Source organism: Lipotes vexillifer, unplaced genomic scaffold (genome assembly GCF_000442215.2).
Source record: "Lipotes vexillifer unplaced genomic scaffold, Lipotes_vexillifer_v1.1 scaffold76, whole genome shotgun sequence".
Classification (NCBI taxonomy): Eukaryota; Metazoa; Chordata; class Mammalia; order Artiodactyla; family Lipotidae; genus Lipotes; species Lipotes vexillifer.
The window spans coordinates 2,117,860-2,143,775 of record NW_006773751.1 but is presented as its reverse complement, the minus strand read 5'-3'; the positions used below and the strand labels follow the sequence as shown (position 1 = coordinate 2,143,775).

The following is a 25,916-nucleotide window of genomic DNA, read 5'->3' as shown; positions in this document are numbered from 1 at the left end:
GCAGGGATAACAGTAGTCTAAGCCAGCCCTCAGATAATCCACTGTAATAAGAATAGAGAATAGGAGATAGATTTTAGGAATTTTTAAGTATACTTAACAAATTAAAGTGCTAGATAGGGAAGCAGGAAAAAGCTGGATGACTCCCGTGTTTCTCTTAAATAGTAGTTTGTTGGGTCAAAGTTCCACTAACCTAAATGGAAAATCAGGTGTTCTTTGGTGGGAGTCTTATGATTTTGGTTTTAAAATGTTAATTTTGAGGTACCTGTACTTCATCTAAGTGGAATTATCCAGGAAAGATGTTAGCTTTTTAATTTGGGGTGATCAGCATATAGATGGTGGTTGAAGCTATAAATATAACAACATTTGGGTGAACATTTGGGTGAAAAAGGTATGCAAATTCAGAGAGAATAAAAGGGAGCCAAGTACTAAATACGATAAAATAGCAACATTTAAGGGGGTTATAAAGAAGTAGGAGTAGAAGCCAAATATTATGACTTAGCACATAAAAAGAAAGCAAGAAAATGAAGATGGTGAATGTCAACTTAAAGCATGAAAGAGGACAGTAGCACCAGGTGGAGGAATAAAGAATTGAGGGGGAAAAGTCTGCTCAGTATTCTGTAATAACCTAAATGGGAAAAGAATTTTAAAAAGAATAGATATATGTATAACTGAATCACTTTGCTGTATACCTGAAACTAACACAACATTGTAAGTCAACTACAGTCCAATATAAAATAAAAACTTTAAAAAACAAGGGAAAAAAAAGATCGGGGGGTGGGATTTTTTTGAGGCTTGAGGCATACATATAAGCTGAGGGGAAAAAAGTCACCAGACTGAAGGACTAAAGATTGTAGGAAAAAGAATGGACAATTGAGGAGTACCATCAATGAGGCTGTGGAAATGTATGGGATTTGGGACAGAAAGAAGTTTGAACAAGTGTGAGAGATGCACCTTTTTCTTCCTTGGAGACAGGAGGAAAGGCAGTTGGGATAGCTGTGAATATAGATAAATTTGTAGGTAAAAAGGTTGAAGATAAGAAGGGTCATGCTGATGGCCTCTGTTTCTCTCATTAAAAGAGGCAAGATCATCTATTGAGTGTGATGAAGGCCACAAATAGACTTGGCGGAAGTGGCAAAGGTTAGAATACTTCCTGCGAAGAAGAAAAAAGAAGCAGTTGTCTAAGAATTGATTGCTTTTTGTTACCAGTTATTACAGTATCAGCAATACATTTATTTCTGTTTATTAATTTTTCTACTTTAGATCTGAAACAGCAAAGAATTGGAAATCACTGACAGAGTCAGAACGTTCCAGAGGATCCCTGGAGTCTATTGCTGAACATGTTGGTATGTAACTAGAAAAAATAATCACATAGTATCTACATAGACTAAAGATTATACAAGTGCCTACAAAATTCCACCTCAACAGCTTTTTGGTTAAAAAGTGAATTTCTTAAAGATAATAGATTATTTAATATTTTAAGTTACTTTTATATTTTAAAGTGATTTTTTGGTTGTGCCTAAGTTATGTGAATCAGTCTTTATTGTCCCAATAGCTGATGAAAACTGAGGAATAAGGACATTAATCCAAAATGGCTGTGAGTGTATCGTCAGTATTTAAATTCTCCCTTAATCAGATTTTGTATCTGATTATATATATTTTCAGCCTATGCTGTTTCTCAGTATAAGTAGTTACATACATTTTTTTTCAATTTAATCCAAAGAAAGATAAGAACTATTGAAAATAAAGTATAATTCAATGAGGAAATAAAACTGAGACATGAAAAAGCCTACTAGTAACAATGACAAAACAGATTTGAATTTAAAACTTTTAATTCTTGGTTTGTTAGTTCATCAAACCTTATTTTCTTATTTTGCAGTTTTAGCTCTTAAAGTGCTATATTTGCAGAAATAATTGATTTTTTTCCCTTTTTTTACGTTCAAGAGGTTAGCTGAAGTCCCTACATTTGTCCTTCCTTCATTGCTTTCGTTTTTGAAGAATATATGTAATATCCATCATACAATTCTGTTTTTGCATGATTTGAGGATTAACATTTCCATAAACTTTGATCCATTTTTCTTTACTTTGTAAGTTGACAACACTTAAAAAATTATACCAAACTTTAAATTTTCAGTCATTTTTTAAATGTTCTGTTTATTGTTGGTACAGTATATTCTCTTAAAGGAAAAACTTACCTTATACTGTAACCTGTAAAACAGGTCCTATTTATTGACCAGAGCTTTTTCTCACCAATATTTAGCTTTTATTTAAACTTTGGTTCCAGAAATTGAATTAGATAATTTTGATGTGATCTTTTTTTTCCTTTTAAGATGCTGCATTGGCAGGTTCTGAGAGATCAGTGTCAGAAAAGTCTTTATCTGCATATGCAAAGAGAATGATTGAATTGGACAGTCGAACAGAAGAGCACTTTCAGACTTCTCCAATTCTCAGATCATCAAGGAGAACCAGAGCAGACTCTGGAGATTCTCTAGAAAATGTCCCTTCATTACCTCTTCTCAAAGAATTAACTGCCTCTAATAGAATTCTTGATGTGTCAGATGCCAAGGTTGAAAAAGAATCTAGTCAAAAATCAGAAATACACGAAGTAGAATATGCAGAATTGGAGGAGAGTGCAATTGAAGATGCCTATTCTAAACAATCTATGAAGCCTGATGTCTTCCTGAAACTAGACCTGGAACAGGGAAATTCATCTGAAATCCTTTCAAGGAAAGATCTTTCTTTAGATTCTATAAATGTTCAGAAAGACTTAGTTAGATTAGCCATTGAAAATCTTCATAAAAAAGAGTCAAAAGAGAGACAGTCAGATCAAGATATGGGTCATAGTGCAAACATCCAATCAGAAAAAGACACTCACGTACAAAAGAATATAAAGGGCAGAGACTCATCTTGGTCAGAACATCTTTTTGCACATAAAGAGATATCATACTCTGAAGATTTTGAAGTATCTTCTTTCAAGAAAGACATTTCAGCTGAATTGTACAAAGATGACTTTGAGGTGACATCTTTGTTGTCACTCAGGAAAGACTCTCAGTCTTGCAGAGAGAAGTCGCAGGCAACAAGGATCTCTAGAAGTAGAGCCACTAGCTTTGGTAGTGATGATGAAATCAGTGAGTGCCTCAGTGAGAAAAGCCTTTCTATTCATAGCAATGTCCATTCTGAAAGGCTGTTAGAACACAAGTCCCCCACTGAGCTTATGAAAAGTAAGGAGCGCAGTGATGTAGAGCATGAACAGAGACTTACTGAATCCCCTTCCTTAACTTCAGCTTCTCTTGCAGATGAGTTACTTGATTTCCACATCGGTGATAGGGTGCTGATTGGCAATGTTCAGCCAGGAACTCTTCGATTCAAAGGTGTGACTAGTTTTGCTAAAGGATTTTGGGCTGGAGTGGAGTTGGATAAACCTGAAGGAAATAACAGTGGAACATATGATGGCATTGTATACTTTGTGTGCAAAGAGAAGCATGGGATTTTTGCTCCTCCTCAAAAAATATCTCACATTGCAGAAAACTTTGATGACTATGTAGACATAAATGAAGATGAAAACTCTTATTCAGATGAACAATATCAATACTATAATCAAGAACAAAAAGATACAGAGGGTCCCAAGTTTGACAGAGAAAAGGATGCAGTTGAGTGTTTTTATAAGGAATCTCAACCTAGTATGCATGACACAGAAGCCTCAGTTGATAGAAGCCTTAAAATAGAAACAGACAATATACAGGACATTTCTGGAGTACTTGAAGCCCATATTCACCAGCAGAATTCAGTGGATTCACTGATTTCTTCAAAGGAAAACAAAGACCTTGTTTCTGGTGCCACGGAAAAGGTTTCCACTGCTGTAGAAGACGATACTTTAGATAATACCTTTTCTGAAGAATTAAGGAAGCAACAGCAGTTTACCGAAAAGGAAGAGAACCTATATCCAGAAGTTTCAGAAAAGCTTTCTACTCCACTTCTGGACTTTTTAGCAAGAGAAAAGAACCAGTTGGAAGCCCAGCTGAGGTCATCACCAAGTGAGGAAAAAAAGTCAAAGGAACAACTAGAAACAGTCAGCTTACTGACAGACAGTTTACTAAACGTCTTTGTGAAGGACACAGTCAATCAACTACAACAAATCAAAAAAGCTAGGAATGAGAAAATCCAGCTTAGCAATCAAGAGCTTCTTGTTGATGATCAAAAGAAAGTACCACCCCAAGGCCTATCCCAGAATCTTGAGGAACAGTCACCAAGTGTTCCAGGTTGCTTCTTAAGGTCTGAATTGGAAGATGAGAAAGAAGAGATTTCCTCACCAGATATGTGTCCTAGACCTGTAAGTATTTTGTCTAGAAAAAATGTCAATTAATCTTGCCTTTATAGTACATTTTAATTCTGTAGCTCCTGATAGGTTTTTTGGTGATGTGTTATTTGTTAAATAAAGATCACTTCACTAGTTTGTAAAGGCCATGTAGCTGTTTTTCTGTCTGAAGTATAACTGTCCTCTATTATGTCATGAATGGTCACTATAGAGTTGTCAAAAACACTGGCAGTTTTATGCTGGGTTGAAAACCCCTGTGTACTGTCCACAGATTAGATTCTTTTCCAGATTCACTGAATAAATTTATTCCTTGGAGATTTCCATTGGTTCTCAACCCAGTTCTTTTTTTGGCTATGAAATTATTTGTTCACATATCTACTCAGTCATAGTTGCCTTGCAGAGATTGCCAGTTGTGATGTTGACTCTGGTAAAACTGAAATGTATCCATTATGACATATACTCAGACCATCAACTTATTTAGGTTGCCCATGGACAATTGAACAGCAGTAATGAATTTGAGTAACTTGAGCTAGATAATCACCAAAGGTGAGAATTTTATATCTCATTTCCATATCTCAGAAGCAAAACAGTTCTTCAGAAACAGAATAATGATGATACAAAAAGGAAAAAATGATCAATAAACATTTTATTAAAATCAGTTGTAAGGCTTACGTGAGCAGAATTACAGGAAACAGGATAGTTTTTTCTTAAATTGTTCATTAGTAGCCACCATATTGTTTCTGTCTTGCTTATTTATAGAGAAATAGTAAATATACAAATAATATATTTGCTTTGTCTTTAAAAAAAAAAGCCCAAACTTGTTAAGTGATCTGAGGTTACTAAATGGTGCTCTGTTTGAATGGTTCCATTTCTGTAGGAGAGTCCAGTATTTGGTGCCAGTGGGCAGGAAGAGCTTGCTAAGAGACTTGCTGAACTTGAGATTAGCCGGGAGTTCCTGAGCGTGTTAGGAGATGATCAAGACTGGTTTGATGAAGACTTTGGTTTGAGCTCTTCTCACAAGATACAAAAGAATAAGGCAGAAGAAACAATTGTACCTCTAATGGCAGAACCTAAGGGAGCTCTACAGAAGCCATGTGAAACATTATTGGCAGTCCCACATACTGCGGAGGAAGTAGAAATTCTTGTACACAATGCAGCAGAAGAACTTTGGAATTGGAAAGAATTAGGTCATGATCTTCACAGCATCAGTATTCCCACAAAACTGCTTGGCTGTGCCAGTAAGGGTCTAGATATAGAAAGCACTAGTAAAAGAGTGTACAAACAGGTATGTAACATGGAAGGATAATTCTAATTTTTAAACTTCTCTCTGTTGTCTGAAATTTGGATTCTTAGCCATTTTAATTTGTTTATTTTTCTCTATCAAGGCGGTTTTTGATTTAACAAAAGAGATTTTTGAAGAAATATTTGCCGAGGATCCCAACTTGAATCAGCCTGTCTGGATGAAGCCATGTAGAATCAACTCTAGTTATTTCCGACGAGTGAAAAATCCAAATAACCTTGATGAAATCAAGGTAAACTGCAAACTGTAGAGTATCTCCTTTTTTGATTTGCTGTTCATTTGTACACATCTGTAAATGTCATAAAAGCAACTATTATTATTATCTTCTATATTATTCACCATTCTGTCCTCAAGGCCTGTCCCATAGTAGGTATTCAGTAAATATTTGTTGATTCGTTCAGTCCATGAGCAGTAGAGGGATGAGGGTGAGAGGGAATCCCAAATCCTCAACTTTTTGCAGAACAAATATATATATATATTATAATATTTAAGGAAAAAAATCAGCAAATATTCAGGGAGATAAATTATTGCAATTCATATGAGTTTTAGGTGAGTTTTTAATGACTTAGAGATAGATATAATATTCTAAAAGTACATGAAAACATGTCATATATCAAACATGCCAACCCTAGACACGTAGATGTTAAGTTTCCGTCTTTGATTTTGGAGGTTTCAAATTGCTTATGTAGTTTTGAAATATGTGGGAGAGTAATGTGATATACAAAAAATATTGCTTGTTGTCTAAGAAGGCCCTGAAAAGATTAAGTGCCCTTAAGAAAAGATTAAGAAAAGATTAAGCTATAAGGACTCTCAACAAACCAACTTTAAAATCACATTGGTGGAGAGAGGGGGAAAGATGGCAGAAGAGTAAGATGCGGAGATCACGTTCCTCCCCACAGATACATCAGAAATACATCTACATGTGGAACAACTCCTACAGAGCACCTACTGAACGCTGGCAGAAGACCTAAGACCTCCCAAAAGGCAAGAAACTCCCCACGTACCTGGGTAGGCCAAAAGAAAAAAGAATAAACAGAGACAAAAGAATAGGGACGGGACCTGCACCAGTGGGAGGGAGCCGTGAAGGAGGAAAGGTTTCCACACACCAGAAGCCCCTTCGCGGGTGGAGACTGCAGGTGGCGGGTGGGGGGGAGCTTCGGAGCCACGGAGGAGAGCGCAGCCACAGGGGTGCGGAGGCCAAAGCGGAGAGATTCCCGCACAGAGGATTGGTGCCGACCAGCCCGAGAGGCTTGTCTGCTCAAGCAGGGGCGGGCGGGGCTGGGAGCTGAGGCTTGGGCTTCGGTCGGAGCGCAGGGAGAGGACTGGCGGCGTGAACACAGGCTGAAGGGGCTAGTGCACCATGGCTAGCTGGGAGGGAGTCCAGGAAAAAGTCTGGACTGCCGAAGAGGCAAGAGACTTTTTCTTCCCTCTTTGTTTCCTGGTGCGTGAGGAGAGGGGATTAAGAGCGCTGCTTAAAGGAGCTCCAGAGACGGGCGTGAGCCACGGCTAACAGTGCAGGCCACAGAGACAGGCATGAGACACTAGGGCTGCTGCTTCCACCACCAAGAAGCCTGTGTGCGAGCACAGGTCACTCTCCACACCTCCCTTTCAGGGTGCCTGTGCAGCCCGCCACTGCCAGGGTCTTGAGATCCAGGGACAACTTCCCCGGGAGAACACACGGCACACCTCAGGCTGGTGCAAAGTCATGCTGGCCTCTGCCGCCACAGGCTCACCCAGCACTCCGTACCCCTCTCTCCTGCCGGCCTGAGTGAGGCAGAGCCCCCAAATCAGCAGCTCCTTTAACCCCATCCTGTCTGAGCTAAGAACAGACGCCCTCCAGTGACCTACATGCAGAGGCGGGGCCAAATCCAAAGCTGAACCCTGGGAGCTCTGCAAACAAAGAATAGAAAGGGAAATCTCTCCCAGCAGCGTCAGGAGCAGCAGATTAAATCTCCACAATCAACTTGATGTACCCTGCATCTATGGAATACCTGAATAGACAATGAATCATCCCAAATTGAAGAGGTGGACTTTGAGAGCAAGATTTATTATTTTTTCCCCTTTTCCTCTTTTTGTGAGTGTATGCTTCTGTGTGAGATTTTGTCTGTATAGCTTTGCTTTCACCATTTGTCCTAGGGTTCTATCCGTCCATTTGTTTGTTTGTTTTACTTTTTAAAAAAAAATTTCCTTAATAATTATTTTTTTATTTTAATAACTTTATTTTATTTTACCTTACTTTATTTTATTTTATTTTAGCCTCTTTCTTTCTTTCTTTCTACTTCTTCTCCCCTTTATTCTAAGCCGTGTGGATGAAGGCTCTTGGTGCTGCAGCCAGGAGTCAGTGCTGTGCCTCTGAGGTGGGAGAGCCAACTTCAGGACACTGGTCCACAAGAGACCTCCCAGCTCCACATAATATCAAATGGCGAAAATCTCCCAAAGATCTCCATCTCAACACCAACACCCAGCTTCACTCAACGACCAGCAAGCTACAGTGCTGGACACCCTATGCCAAACAACTAGCAAGACAGGAACACAACCCCACCCATTAGCAGAGGGGCTGCCTAAAATCATAATAAGTCCACAGACACCCCAAAACACACCACCAGACGTGGACCTGCCCACCAGAAAGACAAGATCCAGCCTCATGCACCAGAACACAGGCACTATTCCCCTCCACCAGGAATCCTACACAACCCACTGAAGCAACTTTAGCCACTGGGGACAGACACCAAAAGCAACGGGAACAACGAACCCTGCAAAAAGGAGACCCCAAACACAGTAAGATAAGCAAAATGAGAAAACAGAAAAACACACAACAGTTGAAAGAGCAAGATAAAAACCCACCAGACCTAACAAATGAAGAGGAAATAGGCAGTCTACCTGAAAAAGAGTTCAGAATAATGATAGTAAAGATGATCCAAAATCTTGGAAATAGAATGGACAAAATGCAAGAAGCAGTTAACAAGGACCTAGAAGAAATAAAGATGAAACAGACAATGATGAACAACACAATAAATGAAATGAAAAATACTCTAGATGGGATCAATAGCAGAATAAATGAGGCAGAAGAACGGATAAGTGACCTGGAAGATAAAATAGTGGAAATAACTACTGCAGAGCAGAATAAAGAAAAAAGAATGAAAAGAACTGAGGACAGTCTCAGAGACCTCTGGGACAACATTAACATTAAACACACCAACATTCGAATTATAGGGGTTCCAGAAGAAGAAGAGAAAAAGAAAGAGAAAATATTTGAAGAGATTATAGTTGAAAACTTCCCTAATATGGGAAAGGAAATAGTTAATCAAGTCCAGGAAGCATAGAGAGTCCCATACAGGATAAATCCAAGGAGAAATACGCCAAGACACATATTAATCAAACTGTCAAAAATTAAAAACAAAGAAAACATCTTAAAAGCAGCAAGGGAAAAACAACAAATAACACACAAGGGAATCCCCATAAGGTTAACAGCTAATCTTTCAGCAGAAACTCTGCAAGCCAGAAAGGACTGGCAGGACATGTTTAAAGTGATGAAGGAGAAAAACCTACAACCAAAATTACTCTACCCAGCAAGGATCTCACTCAGATTTGATGGAGAAATTAAAACCTTTACAGACAAGCAAAAGCTGAGAGAGTTCAGCACCACCAAACCAGCTTTACAGCAAATGCTAAAGGTTCTTCTCTAGTCAACAAACACAAGAGAAGGAAAAGACCTACAATAACAAACCCAAAACAATTAAGAAAATGGGAATAGGAACATACATATCGATAATTACCTTAAATGTAAATGGATTAAATGCTCACACCTAAAGACACAAACTGGCTGAATGGATACAAAAACAAGACCCATATATATGCTGTCTACAAGAGACCCACTTCAGACCTAGGGACACATACAGACTGAAAATGAGTGGCTGGAAAAAGATATTCCATGCAAATGGAAACCGAAAGAAAGCTGGAGTAGCAATTCTTATATCAGACAAAATAGACTTTAAAATAAAGACTATTAGAAGAGACAAAGAAGGACACTACATAATGATCAAGGGATCAATCCAAGAAGATCGAACAATTGTAAATATTTATGCACCTAACGTAGGAGCACCTCAATACATAAGGCAAATACTAACAGCCATAAAAGGGGAAATCGACAGTAACACATTCATAGTAGGGGACGTTAAGACCCCACTTTCACCAAAGGACAGGTCATCCAAAATGAAAATAAGAAATCACAAGCTTTAAATGATACATTAAACAAGATGGACTTAATTGATATTTATAGGACACTCCATCCAAAAACAACAGAATACACATTTTTCTCAAGTGCTCATGGAACATTCTCCAGGATAGATCATATCTTGGGTCACAAATCAAGCCTTGGTAAATTTAAGAAAATTGAAATTATATCAAGTATCTTTTCCGACCACAACGCTATGAGACTAGATATCAATTACAGGAAAAGATCTGTAAAAACTACAAACACATGGAGGCTAAACAATACACTACTTAATAACAAAGTGATCACTGAAGAAATCAAAGAGGAAATCATAAAATACCTAGAAACAAATGACAATGGATGCACGACGACCCAAAACCTATGGGATGTAGCAAAAGCAGTTCTAAGAGGGAAGTTTATAGCAATACAATCAAGAAACAAGAAACATCTCAAATAAACAACCTAAGCTTACACCCAAAGCAATTAGAGAAACAAGAACAAAAACCCCCAAAGTTAGCAGAAGGAAAGAAATCATAAAGGTCAGATCAGAAATAAATGAAAAAGAAGGAAACGATAGCAAAGCTCAATAAAACTAAAAGCTGGTTCTTTGAGAAGATAAACAAAATTGATAAACCATTAGCCAGACTCATCAAGAAAAAAAGGGAGAAGACTCAAATCAATAGAATTAGAAATGAAAAAGGAGAAGTAACAACTGACACTGCAGAAATACAAAAGATCATGAGAGATTACTACAAGCAACTCTATGCCAATAAAATGGACAACCTGGAAGAAATGGACAAATTGTTAGAAATGCACAACCTGCCAAGACTGAATCAGGAAGAAATAGAAAATATGAACAGACCAATAACAAACACTGAAATTGAAACTGTGATTAAAAATCTTCCAACAAACAAAAGCCCAGGACCAGATGGCTTTACAGGCGAAGTCTGGCAAACATTTAGAGAAGAGCTAACACCTATCCTTCTCAAACTCTTCCAAGATATAGCAGAGGGAGGAACACTCCCAAACTCATTCTACGAGGCCACCATCACCTTGATACCAAAACCAGACAAGGATGTCAAAGAAAACTACAGGCCAATATCACTGATGAACATAGATGCAAAAATCCTCTACAAAATACTAGGAAACAGAATCCAGCAGCACATTAAAAGGATCATACACCATGATCAAGTGGGGTTTATTCCAGGAATGCAAGGATTCTTCAATATACGCAAATCAATCAGTGTGATACACCATATTAACAAATTGAAGGAGAAAAACCATGTGGTCATCTCAGTGGATGCAGAGAAAGCTTTCGACAAAATTCAACACCCATTTATGATAAAAACCCTCCAGAAACTAGGCATAGAGGGAACTTGCCTCAACATAATGAAGGCCATATATGACAGACCCACAGCCAACATAGTCCTCAATGGTGAAAAACTGAAAGCATTTCCACTAAGATCAGGAACAAGACAAGATTGCCCACTCTCACCACTCTTATTCAACATAGTTTTGGAAGTTTAAGCCACAACAATCAGAGAATAAAAAGAAATAAAAGGAATCCAAATCGGAAAAGAAGAAGTGAAGCTGTCACTGTTTGCAGATGACATGATGCTATACATAGAGAATCCTAAAGATGCTACCAGAAAACTACTAGAGCTAATCAATGAATTTGGTAAAGTAGCAGGATACAAAATTAATGCACAGAAATCTCTGGCATTTCTATACACTAATGATGAAAAATCTGAAAGTGAAATCAAGAAAACACTCCCATTTACCGTTGCAACAAAAAGAATAAAATATCTCAGAATAAACCTACCTAAGGAGACAGAAGACCTGTATGCAGAAAATTATAAGACACTGATGAAAGAAATTAAGGATGATACAAATAGATGGAGAGTATACCATATTCTTGGATTTGAAGAATCAACATTGTGAAAATGACTGTACTACCCAAAGTAATCTACAGATTCACTGCAATCCCTATGAAACTACTGCTGGCATTTTTCACAGAAGTAGAACAAAAAATTCCACAATTTGTATGGAAACACAAAAAACCCCGAATAGCCAAAACAATCTTGAGACTGAAAAACAGAGCTGTAGGAATCAGCCTCCCTGACTTCAGACTATACTACAAAGCTACAGTAATCAAGACAGTGTGGTACTGGCACAAAAACAGAAAGATAGATCAATGGAACAGGATAGAAAGCCCAGAGATAAACCCACGCACATATGGTCACCTTATCTTTGATAAAGGAGGCAGGAATGTACAGTGGAGCAAGGACAGCCTCTTCAATAAGTGGTGCTGGGAAAACTGGACAGGTACATGTAAAAGTATGAGATTAGATCACTCCCTCACACCATACACAAAAATAAACTCAAAATGGTTTAAAGGCCTAAATGTAAGGCCAGAAACTATCAAACTCTTAGGGGAAAACATAGGCAGAACACTCTATGACATAAATCACAGCAAGATCCTTTTTGACCCACCTCCTAGAGAAATGGAAATAAAAACAAATGGGACCTAATGAAACTTCAAAGCTTTTGCACAGCAAAGGAAATCATAAACAAGACCAAAAGACAACCCTCAGAATGGGAGAAAATATTTGCAAATGAAGCAACTGACAAAGGATTAATCTCCAGAATTTACAAGCAGCTCATTCAGCTCAGTAACAAAAAACAAACAACCCAATCCAAAAAAGGGCAGAAGACCTAAATAGACATTTCTCCAAAGAAGATACACAGACTGCCAACAAACACATGAAAGAATGCTCAACATCATTAATCATTAGAGAAATGCAAATCAAAACTACAATGAGATATCATCTCACACCAGTCAGAATGGCCATCACCAAAAAATCTACAAACAATAAATGCTGGAGAGGGTGTGGAGAAAAGGGACCACTCTTGCACTGCTGGTGGGAATGCGAATTGATACAGCCACTATGGAGAACAGTATGGAGGTTCCTTAAAAATCTACAAATAGAACTACCATATGACCCAGCAATCCCACTACTGGGCATATACCCTGAGAAAACCAGAATTCAAAAAGGGTCATGTATCAAAATGTTCATTGCAGCTCTATTTACAATAGCCCGGAGATGGAAACAACCTAAGTGTCCATCATCGGATGAATGGATAAAGATGATGTGGCACATATATACAATGGAATATTACTCAGCCATAAAAAGAAATGAAGTTGAGCTATTTGTAATGAGGTGGATTTACCTAGAGTCTGTCATACAGAGTGAAGTAAGTCAGAAAGAGAAAGAGAAATACCATTTGCTAACACACATATATATGGAATTTAAGAAAAAAAAATGTCATGAAGAACCTAGGGGTAAGATGGGAATAAAGACACAGACCTACTAGAGAATGGACTTGAGAATATGGGGAGGGGGAAGGGTAAGCTGTGACAAAGCGAGAGAGTGGCATGGACATATATACACTACCAAACGTAAAATAGATAGCTAGTGGGAAGCAGCCGCATAGCACAGGGAGATCAGCTCGGTGCTTCATGACCACCTAGAGGGGTGGGATAGGGAGGGTGGGAGGGAGGGAGACAAAGAGGGAAGAGATATGGGAACATATGTATATGTATAACTGATTCACTCTGTTATAAAGCAGAAACTAACACACCATTGTAAAGCAATTATACCCCAATAAAGATGTTAAAAAAAAAAGGGGGGATATCTGTTCAGATGATCTGGGAAGATCCCACATGCCGCGGAGCGGCTGGGCCCGTGAGCCATGGCCGCTGAGCCTGTGCGTCCGGAGCCTGTGCTCCACAACGGGAGAGGCCACAGCAGGGAGAGGCCCGCGTACCGAAAAAAAAAAAAAAAAAAAAAATGTAAAATAAAAATCACATTGGTGGAAATCTCTATGCCTGTTTACCTATTTTTAAAATATAGCAAAGGTAGTATTTTCATTGCAGTGCCTCTCAAAATTTAATGTGCATCTGAGTCATCTGGGGATTTTGGTAAAATGCAGATTCCTTACTGAGTAGATCTGGAGTAGGACTGAAAATGCATTTCTAGCAAGCTTCCAGGTGTTGCTGGTGTTTCTGGTCCTAAGATCATTTTGAGTCGCAAGACTCCAGAGTTATGATCTCAAACTTATTTGACCATAAGAAGCTTTTTTTTCTCCTAGAGAGTATACCTCTAATTACTTACCTTACTGGTGTTTTTTCTTACATCATCCAGTAGTATATGTGGACTATCAAAATACATTAAAGGAACATATACATTTTTCTGGTATATAACGTGAGGGGAGGCATTGTCTAAGCAATTTAGTCTTTTTTTTTCTTGAGATACAATTGACACTTAGTCTTTTTTTTTTTCTTGAGATATAATTGACATGTAACATGTTAGTTTCAGGATTCAATTTTTGTATGTATTGTGAATAGAGCACCACAATAAGTCTGGTTAACATGCATCACCACACATACGATAGTTACAGTTGTTTTTTTTTCTTGTGGTGGGAGCTTTTAAGATCTCCTCTGTTAGCACCTTTGAAATATATAATACAGTATTAACTATAGAAAGCTTTTAGAAATATTTTGTACTGACAGAATTGCCGCAGACATTTATGAGATATAATGTATGCTTATATCGAGGGTAGGCAAACTAGAGCCCACAGGCCAAATCCAGCCCACCACGTTTTTAAAAATAAAGTTGTATTGGACTGTAGCCACACCTAGTTACTTATATATTGTCCATGGCTGCTTTCCTGCTACACCAACAGAGTTGAGTAGTTGCAATAGAGACCATTTGGCCCGCAAAGCCTGAAATATTTACAGTCTGGTCCTTCACAGAAAGTTTGCTCACCCTTGCTTAGATTAAAGTAAGCAGGAAAAAAAGAGTTTTCAAAGATTGACTTGATAGATTTAAAAAAAACAACTTTTAAAATGATTTTCAACTTTGAGGAATGGAGCATCAGAACCACCTGAGGAGCTTTTTCAAAACACTGGTGCACTTCATTCCTTTCAGCCCTCAGCAGTTGATACATCCTTGAATGCGTGAGTATGTGTGTGTGTGTGTAGGTGGGGAGTGGTGTGGTTTGGAGGACATTGGTAGTTTGAGAATCTTCTCAAATGATTCTGATTCATAAATGTGTTGTTTCCCCTATTAAGACATTTTTTTAATAGAAGAACCATAAAAACACATTATTTTATTAGTAACAAAGAACAAATACATTGAAATAAGACAAGGTACATAATATATACCAGCATTCATCAGAATGCATACATCATTTATTATGACACACAGTGATGCTGCCTTCCAGTTTTAATATTGCTATAGCATTTTGTAAAGTTTTTTTAAGGGTGATAGTTCAAATATTGTTAGCAGTGAAATTACCATGCTTCTCATACTGAAGTGTTGATTAATAATTTTTTAATATAACATATTCAAATCTTGGTGCTTCAAAATAAGCTATCCCAGCCAAAGCCTTGTACTTTGCTCATGTTTCAGGTTCAGGGATTTATTTTATACTTTGTTTTGTAGTTTTGCCAGCTTGAAGTTAGCTAATGGTGGTTCTTGGGTAGAGGGGATTCTAAAGTGATTTTTCTTTGCAGATTCATCAGTGGGTTTTACTTTTTTTTTTTATGTTGTGTAGAAACAAAAATTCTTTAAGTGAATAAAGTCTGAGCATTTGGGAATGCTTTTCTCTTCAAATTGCTAAGTGGAATTGTAAGGGAAAGAAGTTTGTATGATTTTTTTATAAATATTTTATTCTTAACAAAAATCTCTTTACTGCATTATAAGCACTAAATCTCAAGAATTTTGTTGTTTGTGTTTCATTCATTTCACTTATTTTCACAGAACTTCATAGCAACCGAAGTACTCAAGCTGTTCAGTCTTAAAAAGGAGCCAAACCACAAAACAGATTGGCAAAAAATGATGAAATTTGGAAGAAAGAAAAGAGACCGAGTGGATCATATCCTGGTCAGTGTATATAACTGAACTATTTTTATTTTGACCATCTTTTCTAAAATCAGAATGTAGTTAGATTTTAAAAGGAAAGGGAATATAATTGATCTTAAGTCTATGACAGTAAATTCTTAAAGCCCTCGTGTGCTGCATTTCTCTCTGCCCCTCAGTTTTGGAAATTGCTTTCTTTTGAATTCAGTAGATGAATGTTTAACTTAACAGTATTTTTGTGGGTGTGGAGAACTTGAGAAATAAAAAGTTGAATGGAAGCAAACTTAAGGTTCTGAATTGAAGAGACCAGTGTAGACTAGGGCCAGACTACCTGAGTTTAAATCCCTGTTCTGGCACTTTACTTGGTGTGTAATCTTGGACAGATTAACCTCTTTGTGCCGCATTTTCCTATCTGCAAAATGAAGATGATATAATAGTACCTACCTGATAAAATTATTAAGAGAATTAAAGGAGTATTTATATATGTGTATAGAACAGTGCCCTGCACGTAACTCAATAAATATTAGCTGTTATTTCATCATCATCATTATTATCCAGAACTTTAGCTGAATAGGATTTATTCTATTTTGCAATTTTTTTTTTAGCATTAGAAAAATGCCTATCAAACAACAACACCAAAAAAAAGAAAAAAGGAAGGGGGAAGAAAGGTCTTTTATTCCTTCTTCCCTAAAAGAATGTTAAGATGTTAAGTAGTAGCAGACCTTAGGAAACTCAGATGTTAATTGATTCAGGTTTATTTCCAGATATTTTCTCTCTGGACTTTATATCTTGTCTATATTTATATTCATATCATGAAAAAAACTGTAATGCTTAAATTTATCAGTTTTCCCCAAGTATGTACCTTTCTAGTGCTTCATTTACTCAGTAATAACTTCACTAGATAAACATTTGTTAAACATTCTTTCTCATGTCTTACTTGATCCTCACAATAGTTGTATGAGGTAGGATGGACTAATGTTACTCTGTTTTACAAATGAGGAAGTTTAGATTCAAAGATATTAAGTAACTTGCCCGTCAAATAAGAGCCAGGACTTTAACTAATTAGTTCTTCATAGATCTTGGCCTCTCAAGGTGAACTTGGTCTCATATTTCTACAGTAGCTTAGAGTTTGAGTTATTATTAATTATCAAGATGTTACTTCTTCCACTTTTTAAGGAATTAAAGAAAACACATCAAGAGACATTCATTTACCCTACTATCAGTTGAATTGATCATATTCCCTATAAATCATCTCTGTGCATGCATTTAGTCAAGAATTGTGCTAATTAGGACTGATGTTACAATAGTAAGCAAAATAGACATAGACCCTGCCTTCATGGATTTACAGTTTGCTGGCAGAAGCTAGCCACTAATATATAATTTATACAAGTGTGTAATTCCAAATTAAATGATCAAAATAGAAGAATAGGGAGCTGTTGTAAAAGCATATGGAGGAAACTGATCTGATGAGGATGGTCAGGAAAGGCTTCCCTGAGGAAGTGACAGCTGAGCTGAGATCTAAAGATGAATAAGCATTAACTGAGTTCCGTGATAGAGAGGAGAGCAATTCAGGGAGAGGAGACTACACGTGCGAAGTCCTGAAGTGGGAAGGAGCATGGAACTGAAATGTCATTGTGGCTGGAGAGTGAGTTGAAATACCTGGGCCTATGTAACTTTTTTCATGAGTTCACTCTTCTTAATGTTTAGTAAAATGATACTGTTAGCAACTTGAGTTAATTATTAACAAGAAATGCTAAATAAACTGGTCACCCTTCCTACTATTAGATTTAGCCACCTCTGGCATTTGGATATTCTAATGCTTGTACATTTTAGAGAGATTGAGATTTAAAACAACAATTTTCATGACACATAAAACAAAAATTTTGCCACTAGTACAAAAGAAAAGGGTCTCAAAAACAGAAATTTCAAATACGTTTTAAAAATCATATTTATTATAAAATAATCATGCTCATTTTAGAAAATTTAAAATACTGATTAGTCAAAAGAAAATAATCATGACAACCTTATCACCTAGATAACTCTTAATTATTTTGATATATAGACTTAGCGTTTCTTTTTATACTGAGAATTTTTTTTAAACATTTGGGATCGTAGTCTCTTTTGTATTCTCATTGTTTTTGCTTAATTAAACGTGGATGTTTTTCCTTATTTTTAAATGTTCCTTTATTTCATAACATTTTTAAATAAATTTATTCCATTTTATTTTTTGTGGAAATATAGCAATCCATTGTAGAATTATGTAACAAAACAGACAAAACTCAAGGAGCTTTTGCTGTAGTTAAGGAGACAGATAAGTAAGGAAAATAAATACAGAGAGAGGAAATAAGGGAATACTGGGGTGATTTGACTTACATTTTAACAGGACCCCTCTGGCTGCTGTGTTGAGGATAGACTGAAGCAAAGGTGGGAGTAAGGAGGCCAGGAGTATATTGTCATAATCCAGGCAAGTGATAATAGTGGCTAAGACCAGTTTGGTGGTATTGGAGATGGTGAGAACAGTTTTCAAAATAGAACAACAGAACTGCTGATAAATCGAATGTGGAATATAAGAGAAAGAGAGGTATTAAGAATAACTCCATTGGGTTGGTGTGAGTCGCTGAGGAAGGGAATTGCCTTTTGCTGATTTGAGGAAGACTGATAGAAGCAGGTTTGGAAGGAACATCAGGAGTTCTGTTTTGAATGTATTAAATTTGAAATGTCTAATAAACATCCAAATGGAGATACTGAGTAGGCTATTAGATATATGAGCCTGGAGCTCAGTCAAGAGAGGTAGGCTGGAGATGTGAATTCGGGAGTGGTGACATAGATGGTAGTCAAAGCCAAGAAAGAGAGTGTAGACCAAGAGAGAGGAGATCCAAGGACTGCTTCTTGACAAATTCCAATGTTTCGAGAGTTAAGAAGGTAAGGAGGAACCAACAGAGACTAAGGAGCAGCCGATGGGTAGAACCAGGAGAGTGTGAGGTCCTGGAAGCCAGGTGAAAGTGTTTCAACGAGGAAGAATGAATCACCTGTGTCAAGTGCTGCTCATTGGTCAAGTAAGATAACGATTGAGAATTTACCATTGGATTTAGCAATGTGGAGGTCTTTGTTGATCTTAACATCAATACAGGTAGTTTTTGTGGCATGGATAAGGTAAAAGCTTGATTTGAGTAGGTTTCAAGAGAGAATGAAAGACAAATTAAGGAGAGCAAAATTGGACACTTCAAACGAATTTTTTTGTGAAGAGAAAAATGGAGGGAAATGGTAACAAGAGAAGGGCTCTTTTAGCTTGAAAGAGATATGCTGATAGGAAAAAATTGTGATGATGCAGAGGAGAAAGGAGAACTGCTGGAGCAGTGTTCCTGAATAGACACAGATGGAATCCATGCAAGTGGAGGGGTTGGCCTCTTATCGATTGCCCTTCTAAAACAATTCTAACATGAGAACCTATTATATTTAATATTTCATAATAAACAGTTGCTTTTTCCAGATTAAGAAATGTATAATTTAGCTGTTGTTGCTTGGGCTAGGAAAGTCCCTAGTCAGTCTGTGTGTCTTTAGGCATTATGTGAGGTGAGTAAAATACAAAGAATGTATTTTTTAGATGTTAAAGGCCTCTGTTGGCCAAAAAAGAAGAGAAATCTTTTGGCTCTAGTTCTCCTTTACTATCCCCTTACCACTTCACAAAGATATTGATTAATTTACATCTTAAGTTGGCTAAGAATATGGGCTATTTTTAGTGATGTATTCTCAAAGTATATATGACGTGGAATGAGTAAAAGTGATTAGACCAACTTTTGTATATCCTTTATATACAGTAGCCCTGGGAAATCTCCCTACTATAGGTAGAATTGCATTTAAAATGACAAATCCTGTAGTGAAACTACCTAGCTAATGATTAAATCTCCTTTGCAGATTAAGATCTGATAAGGTACTCAATAGCTCCTGAGTTTTTACTTACTGTTGATAAGTTCTTTCTCATATTAAGCCTAAATTGGTTTTCACGTAATGAATTATAATTTGCTTTTACAGCTTTAAGGCTTTACATAACAATTTTAATTCTTCCTGCATGCCTTTGAAGCGGCTGTAATGTTTCATCAGTCTTTTTCTCCCTTTTAAACATTGATATTCTCTCCTGTTGTATGATAGTGTTTTTTTGAGCCCCTTTCAACCTCATCAGCTTTAGCTCTTTGTCAGTGTCCCTCCTTAAATACACTGCTCAGAATTGACCATATACAGGCATACCTCATTTTCTTGCACTTTGCTTTATTGTGCTTCCTAGCTACTGCAGGGTTTTTTGTTTGTTTGTTTGTTTGTTTTAACAAATTGAAGGTTTGTAGCAATCCTACATTGTCAGATAATGGTTAGATTTTTTAACAATAAAGTATTTTTTAATTAAGGTATGTACATTGATTTTTACACATAATGCTGTTGCACACTTAATAGGCTACAGTATTGTGTAAACATAACTTTCACATGCACTGAGAAACCAAAAAATTTGTGTGACTAGCTTTATTGCGATATTCACTTTATTGCACTGGTCTGGAAGTGAACCCACAATATCTCCGAGGTATGCCTGTAATATTTTGTGTTATTGCTTAATTAGTACAATCACATAACCTCCTTCTTTTTTCTAGATACTATCCTTTGATGAATGCAGTTTATAATCACGTTCATTTTATTTTTAGCTATACCATTCTCATGGGACTCACAAAAGCTTAGAAAAATTCTAAGACCCAAATCTCAACCTGTGCTTTTGTAGTTATTTTTTTGATCCAAGTACAGGACCTTATTTTATTCCTTCATTTTGTTAAATTTGACCCATCATTCCAAGCTTATCAACACATTTTTAGGTTCTTTCTTTTAACATAGCTATTGTGTTTCCCAACTTTCACGTCAACTCTAAAACTGAGGTACCTGCCTTCATCTAGGTCATTGCTAAAAATGATGAACTCAGCAGAGCCAAAGACAGCCATAAAACACTCACTAAAAAACGATATGCCAGATATTTATTTAACACCTTCTATTTTCACTGGCCTGGCCACTGGGAAATTAGAAATAAAAAGAAATCCCACAGCCTAACAGGAGAACAGATGCACAGAATACAAAATCCTGTAGGATAATTACTACAATGGAATATGAACAAGATGGATTGGGAGCACAGAGGAAAAAGCTCTTGAGTCTTCCAGGCAGAAGCCTCCTTCCAGGTTGATAGTTGTCTTGTCCTTCAATCCAAAAAAGTGCACATCCACCTAACTGACCTGTCTCTATTTCACCATCTTGTTCACAGGGATATGGTGAAAGGACATATGCTTGTTGAAATCTGGCCACATTCTATTTACCACTTTTCTCTTTTCTACCAGCCTAATACCCTGTCCAAAAAAAAAAAAAGTTAGACTGACTTTTTAATTTAATTATTTATATATAATACATATTAATTTAGGTACATACACACATACATATTAAGGAGCAGCAGCAAGGGAAGTGTGTGGTTGAATAGAATAGATTCCCCAAACCAGAAGAAAATGGAGGCATATTTGCAGGTTGTGGGATCTCTCAGTTGCCACAGTTGAAGTTGCAAACTGGGCTTTGTGCTTTCTGATGGCTAAAGGAAAAAGGGAAACACGATGTTCTTACTGGCGGGGAGGGAAATAATTCCTGTTCTTACAGAGGAGCAAAGCTTTTGCTATACTGACGAGGCACAGTGGGGACTCATCACGGCTTCACTGAAAGATATAATGGATAATGTCCTGAGCATATGTTCCTGCTGTAAGAGCAAAAATGATTACATTAGGACAGTGTTTCCTAAATTTTATTATCGCATAGGAAATTGTTCAAGGAACAAATTTAATAATAAAGGCTGAGAGAACTTAGAAAAAGGAAAGGTGTGCAACTTTGTTTGAACAGATAAACAAATCCATGGGAGATAAGAGATCTTTTATAGAGGACACACTTACTAGCTTTTCCAGAACGTGATTCTCCCTCAGCACCAGGTTGAGAAGTGTTGCATTAGGCTGTTGCTTATAGCATCCTTCATAAGAGAAGAACACCTGTTCCTTTGTATCTTAATAATATTTCTTATATAGCCACACAATTTGATTCTTTGACCAGATACATACAGGAAGCTCTGAATTAATCAAGTTCCTCTACTGGTGGACTTCTGTTTAGAATAGACTGATATACATTGTGAAACTCCCAGAGGGAGATTTCTAAAACTTATTTGACCATATCACCCTTTTTGGTGGTATTTCTGTCCAGGGAGCATGCGTTAGGGGACAAAGAAAGGGATATTTTACATAGGCTTCAAGCAGCCTCACCAAGGAGAAAGAATGTGGCAGCTGCCTTGCCACATACCCGTCAACTCCAGCCAAGGGTGCATGTCTGGCAGCGCTGCTCTCCCACACTTCAGAATGGTGTGGTCTCTCATCCAAGAGTCTTCTCGTTTCCTCGTGCCAGGAATCAGAGCACAGGTTCCCCTCTTCACTTCCGCTGCCTTTTTCAAGAGGAAATTGTGATAAGTGCAAGTTAGGAGCTTGTTGTCACATGGCTTTTGGCAAGTTAGACTTTTGGTTAGAGACCCTCGACACCGCAATTAACTTTGCTGAATTTGTGACTAAAACAGGGTTTACACTCTACTTTCTCCACCTGGCCTCCATCTCACTCACAATATCATTACATACAATAAGTCTAACATGTTTCTCTTATAAGTAGTTTTTAAAAATTTATTGTAAACAAGCAAAACATCTTGGGCAGTTCATTCTAATTTGATTCCTTTGGTTTACCTTAGGAATCCCCAAATCCAAAAATGCAAAAAGAGCATTTTATATAAAATATAATACAACAGTGACTTTTAAAATAAACTTAAGCAATAGTACATTTAAAGAATACTCCAATACCAAAAAAAAATGGGGGGGAGGAATTCCCTCACGGTCCAGTGGTTAGCACTTGGCGCTTTCACTGCTGAGGCCTGGGTTCAGTCCCTGGCCAGGGAACTAAGATCCGACAAGCCGTGCGGCGTGGCCCAAAAAAAAAAAAAAAAAAACTCCAATGAATATGAAATTTTACTCATTTATTTACATACTCCAGAATCATATCTAATATTGTCTTTGGATATATGCATTTTATAATTGTAAATCCATATATCTGAAAATTTGCGTTCTTCTACGTATTCTCCTATGTTGACAGAGACGACATACTTGTAATCCTTAATATCTATAAAAATACTGGAATATTGTCAAGGTTGACAGATTTGAAGCCAGTTTTTATTCGACAGTTGAGTTTTTTCAAACTTTTTGCAGCTTTAAAAGAGCTATTGATATCATCATATAAATTACCTTTTTTTCTCTGACTTATTTCCTTGGGTTGTAGTCCGACGCATGGGGTTGCAAAGTTAGTGAATATCATTGATTCCTAGCTTTTGTGTGACAGTGATTTTCTAACCTTTCTGTTTTCTAAATTCTAGGTACAGGAGCTCCACGAGGAGGAGGCACAGTGGGTGAACTATGATGAGGATGAGTTGTGTGTGAAGATGCAGCTAGCTGATGGGATCTTTGAGACCTTGATCAGAGATACTGTTGATGTTCTGAATCAGATCAGTGAAAAACAGGGGAGAATGCTACTTGTGTGACATCTTGCAAATAAATCGAACACTGAGTGCTAATATGAGTCCTGGGCCTTTCTGCCTCCTGATATACACCCCATCTCCATCATAGCAAGAGTGCTTCTGGACCTTGTACCTGTTCTTAAAGACTACTGGTTTGGAGTTCATGGGACAATGAGGTATATCTGGTATTACAGCCTTAGCCTTTAGAGACTGTCCACTGGAATAATTGGTTGTTTTCGGTGGGCAGGGTCTGATGTTGACACACGGTATAATCCTACACCTCTTGTTAGCATCCCTACTGGGTCTCAGATGAGGGCTGAAAGCACCAGACTTACCTCTTAGCTTAGACTAGGGTATCACTTCCTTGAGTCTGAAGTCAAGCAAGAGAGGTATATAGATGTGCATCATACCATTTTTGAAATGTAATCCTGGTTTATACCATGGAAGTCATAAATGGACATTATAGTTTCTAAACAGTATTAAACCCTGAACTACTTTCAGATAGGCAAGTTTAGTAATGTGTGCCTATTTCCCATTGTGGAGTTCATTTCATTTTGTTTTGAAGACCATTTTCTTCCATTATTGCAATTGAGCAGCACCAAGTGGACTGTCAAGTTAACAGACATCAATGGTAGCCTTGCTTCCTGAGCACCATCTAAAGAATTTTAAACTTTTGCATTATTCTTAGTTTTTTCTCTGTGAGCATGAAAACAAAGAAGTGCCCCCACTGAAGACTGGGCTCACAGGACTGGTGCAGGGCTGGTTCTTCCACCCCTTGTCTACCCCTGCACTTTTCTTACTTCTTCTGAACCTCTGCCAGCTGCTCCCAGAATCACAGATCCTCAGGACCATCTCAGGCATCAAGGCATGGCAGAAGTGGAAATAATTCATTTTGGCCTTCAAACTTTAAGCTCCCATATCTCCCCAAGAAGTCAGAGACGCTGTTACTTGAATGATTTAGGAAATGAGTGTGTGCACCAAAGACAAAAAGATATTGTCTATTGTTTGTGTGCTTGTTTTACGCTATAGAACATTTTTTTTAATTTATTTTAAGATAAATTATTAAGTTGAAAATGTATGTCCCTATTCAGAAGTGAAAGATTCTTCTTGTAATAGTTAAACTTCTGTCTTGAAGCTTCTATGGTTCGTAGTCTTTGCACAGGAAACTTACGGTTTTAACAAACCCATATACATATTGAAGAAGGCAGTTTAATTCAAGGAATGGGGTAAAATGATTTAAAGACACTGTAAAATTCAATTCTGCCTCTCTTGCAGCATTGCTTCTCACAACTATTACCTGTATCTGAAAAAAATATATAGACTCCAGCTGCTATGTGAGAGCATGTGTGATGCTCTCCTGGGACCTCAGCACCCTGCCTTCTTGACTGGTTTCTCTGAATCAGTCCTATCCTTCTTCAAGGAATCTAGAAGAATGTGGATAATCTTAGGCGTGAATGTAAATGCCTTAATATTGAAGGTCCTGATTAGAAGCATGATATAAGATATCCACTGGATTCATACTTATAAATATCCTGGAATGTTATAACTTCAAAATACGTTAGGAAAACCCCAAAGATGGTATAATCTTTTAAGTGTGCATGTTCATTCATTTCTGCCTCTTTCCTCCAAACTTGCCTTTGCGTCTCCAGTGTTTCACTATGCACACTTCCATTCCTCTTCGGTTGCATCTTGTCATTATGAGAAACTTATTGAAATAATCATTGGAATACTTGCATTTTGCACAATGACTGGTATGATAGCTCTTGACAAATAAGGAAAAGCACTGAAATGTTGTGATTGGGTCTCGGGAAATGCTCAGATTGATGTTGCCAGCATTTCTTCTAGGCTTTTGATGTTGAGCTCTAGTCTTGTAGCCATAATGAGCAAACTGACTAAGAGAAGCTAGGGTTTCTTGGGGTTATTAACCAGTAGTGTGGAGATATTATTTTCATGTGGCCAAGGAAGAGCGAAGCCTTTTCTTTTCAGTTTGTGTTATTTGGAAGACGGAAAAACATCTTGTCTACATCCTTTGGCTGTTTGTAGGATTACATAGTCCTTATGATACTGAAACTTTACAGCTGCTGTAAATTTTTTATAAATGAATATGAAAATAATATAATAGGAATATAGGTTGTTTTTCTACATACTCATTATTTGGACCTAAATAAATTTTTAATAATGTTTATCTTTACTCTTTATGACATTGTGATTCCAAAAATGAAAAAAATGATATAAGTCCATGGAATCAGCAACCTGGACTTAAAGTTCCCTGGTAAGAATGCTGCCAAGAATGTGGCAGTAGCAGTCCTAACATACTCCAGCTGTCTTTACTATCTTGAGAATCCTGGGTTCCAGATAAAAGAGGCAGGAATGGATCAGTCTTACTCTTTGCTAAAAATGATTATCCATAGTTTGGTAGCAGAAAACAAAGGAATCTATAATTAGCAGATTTCTTATTGCTTTAACTATTTGGGTATAATTGAAAAAGGGGTTAATTGTTAGCATCAGGAATGATAAACATGGATACCCAGCCACTCGTTCCATATTGGGATCTTTTTAATCAA

General features: G+C 37.3%; 1 protein-coding gene across 1 annotated transcript in view; it reads left to right on the top strand.

Annotated features, from left to right (window-relative positions):
- The window catches only part of CEP350 (centrosomal protein 350), a 135,761-nt gene extending 112,385 nt beyond the window's left edge, over nucleotides 1-23,376 (top strand). The window contains exons 32-37 of the mRNA XM_007448517.1: nucleotides 1,261-1,343; nucleotides 2,328-4,327; nucleotides 5,190-5,597; nucleotides 5,698-5,844; nucleotides 15,651-15,773; nucleotides 23,212-23,376. Coding sequence (XP_007448579.1) covers nucleotides 1,261-1,343; nucleotides 2,328-4,327; nucleotides 5,190-5,597; nucleotides 5,698-5,844; nucleotides 15,651-15,773; nucleotides 23,212-23,376 — 2,926 coding nt within the window. The remainder of the gene's footprint in view (nucleotides 1-1,260; nucleotides 1,344-2,327; nucleotides 4,328-5,189; nucleotides 5,598-5,697; nucleotides 5,845-15,650; nucleotides 15,774-23,211) is intronic.
- The last annotated feature ends 2,540 nt before the right edge of the window (nucleotides 23,377-25,916 follow it).